This window comes from Wasmannia auropunctata, unplaced genomic scaffold, assembly GCF_000956235.1.
Source record: "Wasmannia auropunctata unplaced genomic scaffold, wasmannia.A_1.0 LD319621.1, whole genome shotgun sequence".
Lineage (NCBI taxonomy): Eukaryota > Metazoa > Arthropoda > Insecta > Hymenoptera > Formicidae > Wasmannia > Wasmannia auropunctata.
The window spans coordinates 1,014-11,707 of NW_012043269.1; the positions used below are offsets into that span (position 1 = coordinate 1,014).

General features: G+C 29.6%; 1 protein-coding gene across 2 annotated transcripts in view; it reads left to right on the forward strand.

The window, feature by feature from the left end:
* Positions 1–514: 514 nt before the first annotated feature.
* The window catches only part of LOC105460558 (putative inorganic phosphate cotransporter), a 17,640-nt gene continuing 7,460 nt past the window's right edge, over positions 515–10,694 (forward strand). Inside the window, exon 1 of one of the 2 annotated variants that reach the window (XM_011707013.1) lies at positions 515–533. Coding sequence is in view for 1 of the 2 variants with exons in the window: in XM_011707012.1 (XP_011705314.1) it covers positions 8,257–8,266 (10 nt within the window). In the remaining variant the exon portion in view is untranslated. Of the gene's footprint in view, positions 534–7,523; positions 8,267–10,694 lie in introns of those variants that run through there. The other variant, XM_011707012.1, reaches the window with a different exon arrangement.

Consider the following 10,694-nt stretch of genomic DNA (forward strand, 5'->3'; position numbering starts at 1 on the left):
AATCGTATTATATAAAAAGTTTATATCACATGCTATAATTGTTTAGACACTAAAAATTGTGGCTTTTCTTTATTAAATTTCCGAAAGGTGAAGAGCCTCTTTAACACAGTGAAAGTAGGCCTATAAATTGCGGGCGGTAAATGTATTGAAAATCGGATGATGTGTTTTCTGACGAAACGATTTGTCAAGATCGCTCGATAAATTTCGCATGATCTCATTTGTATTCCGCGTTCGATCATGCGACTCGCTTGCGGAAGAAAAAAAGACGCGGGAAAAAAACGACGTATTGAAACAGGCTGTTTTAAATACGGCAAGAGCGGGAAATAATGTGTTACATTTCGTCATGTCGTCATGCCGGTTATGACGGAGGGGGGGGGGGGGGAAGGGAATTTGCGGCGAAACAGATCGTTTTTTCCTCGATCGCACGATAAGATTACCGTAATTATCTCCCGGTTGTTATGGAAACTGCCAGGTTGAAATCGCACAGAGGACCGAACGAGAAATGCGAGCTGGAGAACGTCCGCTCGCCTAAAGTAAATTCTGATTAAATCGACTCTCGATGTAATTGCAGGTCACTTCGCTCGTTTCTTTTTTTTTTTATGAATTTACTCATTTTTTCCGGTTCCTTGTGATTTTTCAAGTAGCAAATGGTACACAGTAGCAAGTAGAAAGTGGTACACGTGTTGCATCATGGAAACACACGTATGGATGTCGCACAAATAAATAAATGTATGTGTGTGTGTGTGTGTGTATTGTATACAAATTGATAACTGACGTTAACATGGAAAATCTTGGGAAATATTACGATGAATGACGTAAATTTCATGATTATGGATCCGAGATTAAATCACAGAAGCGGCTATCCAGCTCTAATTGTAAGATTTATTTACATCACAGCATTGGTGTAATAAATTCGCATTGATAACAAATTAAAATTAAACGGAATGAGAATCGATAAATGCATTTATCAATGCACGATACGAGCACCTGCCTGTATTTCTGCTTTAATCTTACATGGTATCGCAATCGCATTAATGCCTTTATATCTCTGAGATAACCGTTCTCCTTTAGTATGCACACTCGGCAAATTTAAGAGCGTCGCGTTTATCGTATATCATCACATGTATCCATTTATTTCTGATACACCAATCGCGTTTATTTCGATCGCAATGGAATCGAGACATTGCATGTGATCACGATGCACGATAGAGTGTCTCTTTTCGATTTCAGGGTCATGGCTAGTCAGTGTAACAGAGAGTATATATGATTAAAAAGAGAGAGAGAGAGAGAGAGAGAGACTGACAGTCGCAAAATATGACGTACTTGCAAAGATGGGCGGCAATCGAGTCGCATGCGTGACTTGAAACGTACATACGTGCTACATAAATTTGGCGTGACCTTAACGTCACACATGTTATTAATTCTCCTTTTAATAAATTACATTTATCGCGCGGGGCACAGAATACCGTTCTCATAGTTCTCATGAATATCATTCCGTTACACCAAGCTTTCGCGACATTATCACGTGGCATAAATATGATTAAGTGGGTTCCATGCGATGCGTGTGTCAGGAGGGATGGAATGCGTTTCGATTTTATCGCCTCTCGTTTTCCAATTTTAATTACGCATTTTCTAAAATCATATAAATATGTGTCTGATCATATATTTGAAAATCTCGGATTGAAAAATCTCTTATTGCAGCTAATTCGTTAAGACAATATACGATTGCAGAAGTACGTAAATAATTTTGTTACAGTTTCCAAGCGTCGTTCGCTGTTAAAATTTCTAAAACGCAGCATTTAATTATACGTGTATCTTCTACCGCACCAGCAAATTTTATTCTTTCTTTAACAAAGCGTGGCTTTCAAAATACTTCAAATGTTTTGTAAGTCAAACATTTTGTGTAACAATAATACCGAATTAATTAACAAGAGAGCGAGAGCTCATTTGTATTGTATAGGATAAAGGTGCCTATAATATGAGATACCCTTTTTTTTAAAAGCTTACAATTTATTTAATTTGTAATCTTAACTCCTATTTTTATGTCAAAGTTGTAGGAAAAATATTCAAGTTTTATCTGTAAAAGTTAGCAATCAATAAAAGCTATACTTTGTTGTATATAAAAGTTTTTATCAAAAGTATCGATTTTGCTCATTCGAAAAAAGGGTTCCTAGACACAAGAGTTTCCTCATATTAGGGAATATAAAATTGTAGAAAGTTTGAGGATAAACCGACATAAAGTATGCAATAAATTTACAAAACAACGCGACAAATTACACTTATGTGCATGTGTACATTGCAGTGAAGTGAAATGACAATCATGAATCATAGCTTCAAAAAAGCTATGACATAAAAATATTAAATAAGTACCTTAAAATCACAATTATTATTTTTCTTCTCCGCGTGTATGCAACAACTCTCTTGCAGACTCACAATGAGCATAAGTTTATCTCATATTTTTATCTCTATTTTTATCTCATATTAAGAGTACCTATCTCATATTACGAGCCTCACGACTTGCAGTTTCACTAAATCTAATCTTCACCATAAATCAAATCATCACATCCCGTATTTTCTTATTACACAAACTTACTTTATTACTGCATGCAGAATTTATTACCAAATATTTATTTATTATATAATAAATAAGGCTTAAAGGCTCATCTCAATAAAATTTGACAGCATCCAATTTTATAAATCTTTTTTCTCAACGAATGCATGATCTAATAATGAATTTTCTACTAAATAGAATACTCACCCCAAAAGTAATAAGTTCATTATGGAATTAATCACATGCGCTTACTAGTTTAGCAAAAATCCCGCTATCTCACATTAGGAACTTATCTCATAATAGGCGATTTCACCCTACATATACAAATTGTTTGAAAATACGGTCATTTTTCTCTTATGAAAATATTCTCATAATATTTCATAACAAATTATTAAAAAATTATCATTAAAAAATGTTAAATTTATGGAGATTTCTGAAAAATATATTTTAAACTTCTCCAGATTTTAAGTTAAGTTTTAAATTTTCTTTCGAAATTATCAAATGAGAAATATTTCAAAGTTTCACATATAAAGAATTCTAGAAAAGACGTAGATTTTCTTAACATTTCTGAAAAGTTCAATTCGTATAAAAAAATTTGAGGAATTTTTTAAAAATATATAGGAATTCTAAAAAAATTTTAAATCTAAATAGAAATTATGAAAAATTATATAAAGTAAAAAAATTCTATAAGAACAATTTTTGCTATGCAGGACCAGCGTTGATGTTTAAACGTATAATACGCGAATAAATATGCGAATAATGTAGGTATACCGGTCTCTTTCAAAATGTAAAATAATATATGTATAATGTATGAGATATAATTTCTCAATTAATATTAATGCAACAAGAGAGAATAATGTGTAAAAGTAAACAACATATCAATTATAATTTTTCATTAGGATACATTCGAGATGAGGATATTGAAATGTCGTTATTGTAATGTAATCAATATGATAAACCTATTTCTCGAATATTAATCTCGCATTTTTATGCGTCCTGAATATGCGATTGGTACTTCGCAGAATGATTAAGGAAGAAGCTAAACAGATTAGATATTGGAAGAGAGATTAGTGGGTTATTTATCAAGTTCTCTGACTGTGAGCAATTCAGTGACGGTCTCTGTTTATACAGAGGAATCTTCCGCTGAGAAGAAAATAATTTTGGTTGTTACGTAGCTAACACTTCATTAGAATTAACATCTTATCTGTTTATTGCTGCCATTCGTCATAACATATTGTTGGAAGTTTACGAAATTTATGACGTTTCAACCGGGCCTTATTACGTTAGATTCAATTTTGCAATGCTAGATAATGATAATCCTTTTCGTAATTAGGCAAAGATGAACGTAACTTACTATTTGTAAAAAAATGTACACATGTTACATTTAATGAGAGCAAGATATCAGGAGACGCGGTAGCGACTCTCGCCAAGTATATTTTTTCGCTACATGACGATCAGGAAATGTTTTTGTACTGACAGATAGAGTGTTTTTCAAGTGATGCCGCCGATTATCTTGTAAGCGTTTTTGAAAAAAAATGTTTCAATAATTGTATAGGCTAAAGAGAGATAAATAATAGCAAAATCAATTTTCAAAAAAATTGTTTAAAGTTACGTAAAAATCATTGCCCTTTAAAAAACATAGAATTGTATAATTTCTTTACATAAGAAGATTCTTATATAGTTATTCTGAATATAAAAGTATTAAAGTACAGTCTGAAATATTATAATAAAATTATTAAAAAATTAATAATTTACGTACTTTATTCTGATACATTTTGACATAAAATATCTTGTAAATTATTCATTTTTTGGCAATTATACCTTAATACACACAGAATAATGAGATAAATCAAATGTTGTAAAGAAAATAATTATTTAAAAAAAAACAATTTATGCACTTTGTAATACATATGTAAAACTATGTCTTTTGTTTACAACAATTGACTCATTTCATTATTTTATGCATAAAATTCCATTTAAAAAAATGACGATGATTTTTATACCACCTTAAAAAAAATCAATTTTCTCGAAAATTGATTTTGCCATTTTGTCCCCCTTCAGACTGTATAATTTCTGTGTGAAATAAACATTTTTCCCAAAAATGTTTATTTTTTAAGACAATTGAACGTAATTAAAATAAAACTCTTTGTATAAACAAGAAATAATTAATACCCCGACAAATTATATATTTGATGAAAATTTGTATTGTCAAATTTTTCATAAAAAAGAATCGACTTCAGACTGAACATAAAACCTTAAAATAAAAAAGTATAAAGAGTAGTTTGTAAATTAAACGGCTTCGGTGTGCAAGCGATTATCGTGAGGGGTGAATAACCGCACGGCATCTTCACCTTATTATCTGCGTGATTTGTTTCCAACGGTATCCTAACGTGATGAAATCCGTATGAGATCAGGGCACAAGCTGTAGATAATTCGTCCAAGCAATTATCATTGCACCAATGATTATATGGTGCATGCTCTTTCACCGCGCGTGTGTTGTTATCGCTTTTGTGAAGCAATTAGAGAAGATGTATTATATGCGAGAAAATGATTAGAATTCCAGTTAAAACAAGAAATGGATGCGGAGAAAACAATGCAAGCTTTATTTATTGATAAAATTGAATGGACGATTAATTTTCCATGGTTCAATTAGCAAACGCTTGCTATGAGAAACTTGATAATATTTTCTTCTTCACTATTATCTTAGTGATATTTAATATATTATCACTGACAATGAGATTATTATTATTGCTAGTTATGTGTCACTCGCTCAATCTGTTAGAAAAAGACATCAACTCCGAAAGAAGATCCATTTCTTTTTCCACTGAAAAGATGTGCAGCTCATTGAACAAATTAAATTTAATCAAAATTTAAGGGCACGCATGCAGATTTCATAATGGATTTAAGAAAATATACATATAATTTCTTAACAAAAGTTTTTTTTATTTCAAAATTTAGGTTTAATTATCGTGTTGTTAATGTTGAGCGATTTATTTGTATTTATTATAATATGGAAAAATATATGAATCCATAATTAAACATTGTGACACTCGGAAGAGTAAAAAAACAAATTCGCGATACGCAATACGTTAACGCAATAAAGTGTTGTGTAGTATACGAGTAATATCTATTACACGAAATTGTGCTCATCCTGCAATTGACATTCATCCATTTGACAATTTATATATAATAAGTCTCAAGGGGGAATCAGAGACTCTATAACCTACTGAACCTTATTTTATCGACATTGAAATCGGGAATTGTGGGAAGATACAATGTTACTCTGATGATTAATTGTATGTATCAATAATCCTCATTTTAATATTGTTGATCGTAATCTTCTGTTTTAATATTATAATCATAACCCATATACAGAATATTCGTCTTATTGCAGTTTTTCTGTGCTTTTACGCATTTCATAATTGATTAAATAACATATTTGGTACCTTTTTGGTTTCTGAGACATATATATGTAATATATAGGTAATAAATAACATAAATACGTAATTAATTCATGTTAATATAAATTATAAATAAAATGTCAAAAGTATAGCACTTAAAAAAATTTCTTGAGGACAAATTGAAGACAGGTAATAAATATGTCGTAAAAATCTTTACATTAGTGTTTCTGAAATCGCGATTAATATTTTGAGAATCAGAAGAGTAAAAAATTCGTACATATACAATTTCAGTTATGTATAAGTCATCATAGGTTTTTTAATTTGGCCGCTATATATTATATTGAATCTGCTAAATTTCGACCTCAGATTTGCAATCAATGATTCCAAATCCGTTTATAACTTTTATAAGCTTCAGCAAAATATGTTTAAAAAAAATTGTGCAGCAAAGAGTTAAAATTGAATAAATCGTTTAAATAAATCAAATAGATAAATAAATGTACAAAACTCCGCATTATAAAAATTATTTCTCTAATTTAGGTATAATTTCTAATGTCAACTTACGAAAAGATGAATGGAACTAAATCTTCATTTTTGAAAAGAATAAAATTAGTATTGACAATTAATATTGCTATAATTATATAAAAAATATTGAAGTAGAAATATTCAATTGAGACGAGATTTGTGATCCTTCATTGCAGATTGCACTGGCAATGAAAATAGATTTAATTATCGGCAGTTCAATGCGCAACAAATTAACTTGTCCTGACAATTTGAACGAAACGCATACTCTATCACGCGCTTCATTAATGATCTACGTCTGACAATGAGTAAATATTGGTTGTGGTAGTTGCCATAAATTTTCAGAAATCACGCGATTAAATCTAATGCCATTTTAATAACGAAAACAATGCGCTGTGACGATTCGTCACATAAATAGAAATTTTATTGATGTCAGATTTACACTCGCAAATGCGTGATGAAAATCAAGGATCGCTTTATCAAAGATGTATAAAGTAATGTTTTGCCAGAAGAATATTACATTCTCTGTACATATAATAAGATGAGACTATGTGTGTGTGTAAGCATTTTTTAAAAAATAATATCAATAAAATTGATAAAAAATTATATAATAGCTGATAACAACATTTTGAAATAATAAAATCAAAGTTTGGATTTGCTCTGTGAAAAGCAACATTTTTCATATCAAATTGTTAACTAAAACAGCTTCCATTTTATTTTAAATTCAACATTAGAGTTATCAAATTTTTTATTTATAAATAACTTAATAGCTAATTAATTTAGTTTAATATTTGAACAATTAATAAATAAAATAGATAAAATATACTTGTAATGACAAAAAGATTTTAATTATTTAATTTCAGATTATAATCTTATATCTGAAAAACCATTTAAAAGAGATCAATCAAAAGCTGCTCTTTTTAGTTGAACTAGCTGCCACTAATTCAGAGTTTATCTTTCTTCTTTCAATGTAGTAGAAAGAGAAAGATAAACTGTGAACTAGTGCAGCCAGTTCAGTTAAAAAAACAGGCCTAAAATGTAGTGACAGTGTTGTGATTTTGTGACAAAAACAGACGAAAATTTTGGTACAAATTTGGTACTGTGTCAGTGACATTTGTCAATATTTTAAGAGACGTCAAGCGGCAATCAGCGAATGTCAATAATAGCAAATTGACGTGACTTTCGTTATCTTAATTTTAATTATCAAGAATGCACGTTATCGCGTTAATATATTAGATAAAACGGATTAAATAAATTTTCGATGATCGCAAGTGATATTTTTCGATTGTTTAAGATATCGGTGCGAATATCATTAAATAAAATCGTCGTTACGGAGTAACGTCACGGGGACACAATGAGTGTATTTGAAGGCTTTTATGAAATAGAGGCGTGTCACTTGTCGTGACTTCTGCGAGAGTAGAGGATCGTGCATAGATTCTTGCGGTCCATACAATTTTGCTCGAAGAACAGTCATGCAGTGTTTGACGTGACATTAACTGATTAACATACACTCGGATGCATGAAATATATCGGGATATACTATATGAGAGACCAGAGAAAGATTCTCCGTATCTGCCATATATGAGTTCATCCGATTAAAATAAAAATTCACTTGAATATTTGGTAGCAGTTGATATAACACGAGAAGTGGAAGCCGTATTTCTTTGACGACTTGCTCAACTAAGAGATCGATGTGTAAAAATGTATTAAAATTAAGTGATATACATTAAAGAGTGATTATTTCCTAAGTCAAGGATTATATGTATAGTTAAAAAAATAACAAAAATGGATAAGAGTAAGTAAAAAAATTTTAATTCTTTAAATACATAATTTGACGTTATAACGTTTCAAATGCTTTACAATGATGAATTAGTAAAGGCTTTTTTTCATTTAATCGTTGCAATTCCTCTCATGTATAACGTCATCTCATCAGTTTATACGGAGATCTCATCAGTTATACGGAGATCTCATCAGTTATACGGAGATCACACATCGTATATTATAATCTGAAATCGTATGTTAATAAACGTATATTATAATCTGAAAACACTATGCGTGCATCCAATAAATTTAACTCACATTATAACATAATTATTGTTTGATCATAATATAATTATTTTTCCATTTTAGAGACTTATTTTAAAAGAAAAAAAGTAATATTGATATATTTATATTATTGAACTTAAATCAATAGCCACTTTTCAACAAAAAATCTTTTTGAGTATAAACATGAGAGCAGTCTTTTCCTACAATTTTTTGAGTGCTGAATATCCCATTTATCTTATTGTATTATTATATCACAATTTTCGGAAATTTGCGACTTAAGTTGCATACAACGAATTATTTTAGCATATATTATAACGATATGGGATATATTGGAAAAGTTTTATTGTCATCAAGTTTAATTATATTGTTTAGGACATTCAGTTCTTAAAAAGAATTTGTTATGTTAAAAATTAAAAAAATATTTGATTAATCTAGATTAATTAGGCTCTATTTCGTCAAAGTTGCGACTTATATGAATCATATATTAAAGATCTATAATTTTTTAATTATACAAACTCAAACTTAGTTGTTCAAACTCAAGAATTTTTTAGATCACTAATACTAATATCAAAGTGAACAAATTTAATTAAAATTATATTAAAAAATCTCTATAAATTATTCCAAAAATTAAAACATTTTTTAAATTTATCAGTATAACAGTAGTCATATTAATTTCGTAATTTTAAATTTATCGATTTTGACGTTATATTTAACATCCAGCAGATAAAATTATATTAAAAAAACCTTTAAATTAGAACAATATAATTAAAATATATTTAGTATAAAATTTTTAATAGTCTACAGTATCAGTCAAATGTTTGGACTTCGAGATTTTCCTTATTTGTTTAAGGTAGTACTAACGCGACAGTTCCATTAAAAAACTGAGCTCTTATTAGTGAAAAGAAAATTTCAACATGTAGTTATAATATATTAAATACACTTTAAAGTTTAATAAATTAACATCTTATTGATATATATTATAAAATATATCAGCACAATGTTTAATAATAATTAAAAAGTAAACAATCAATTATTTATTTTGGCTTGCTGGAATAAACTTTTGGTTGCGGGTGTAACCTCTACACACTCTAAGATTCTTAATGTATATAATATACATATGTATATGATATACATATACTAACAATAAGATAATAATGATATGACTTCTCAATTGAGACATAAAAGTTAATTTATTAAAGAGAAAACTCTTAGGAAAAGGTTAAAAGCAATTTTGGCAATATGTCAAGCAAAGAAAGAGAAAAAGACTCGATGTGTCATGATGTGTGATTTGCCACATCTTTTAATAATCTCAAGCTATATTTACGTGTTGAACAGTGCGTATGTTACATACTTTGTTTAATTACATTTTTTGAACTTTAAACGGTCTACAATTTTGAAACTTTTTTATAACATTTATATCCTCTTGTTCTATATCATACTCGTTTTTTATAACAATCCTAAGAATGGTATGGCTGCTATAATTGAAAATCTGACGTTAACTTGAGTTGCATCACATGTTAAAACTGTGTATTTTAATTGCAATTGTCTCAAAAATATCGATGCGTTGTCTTAGAATGTGTAAACTTTCATGAAATATAATTGTTAATTAATCTCTTATTAATCTTGATGTGTCTGATTATCTAATATTCTTCTTGCTCCTTGAACTTCTACCCGCTTTACCCGAACCGACTTCTCTACCAATACCGTAACTGAGCGGTCGATTATTGTCGTTGCCGTTTACGATTAGATTTAATTAATAATGATATCATTTCATTATTGAATCATTAACTATTGGAGTATTGCGTTATCGAATAATTAGTATCGCAACAAGAGTGGCACGCTATATATATATATATATATATCGCGTCCAGTGCCCAACTTCCATTTTCGCATTCATGAGTACGAGATTTGAATCAAGAATTATAAGTTATCGCAACTAAGTAATCTTGCAATAATTAAGCCTCGTGGACGAGCGACAAAGATGCACTACGCTTGTAAATGCGGTCGCAACTCGCAATATAGAGGGTGTCGAAATGAACGTTTGTTCTTAAAATGTCTTACAAGGGACCCTTACAAACTGCACAATAGCTACAGCATAGAGAAAATTATCCAAGCATCTTGACTCGCTTTGGATTACTTTCCACCCAAAAATTAGACCGGAAATGAAATAAATATAA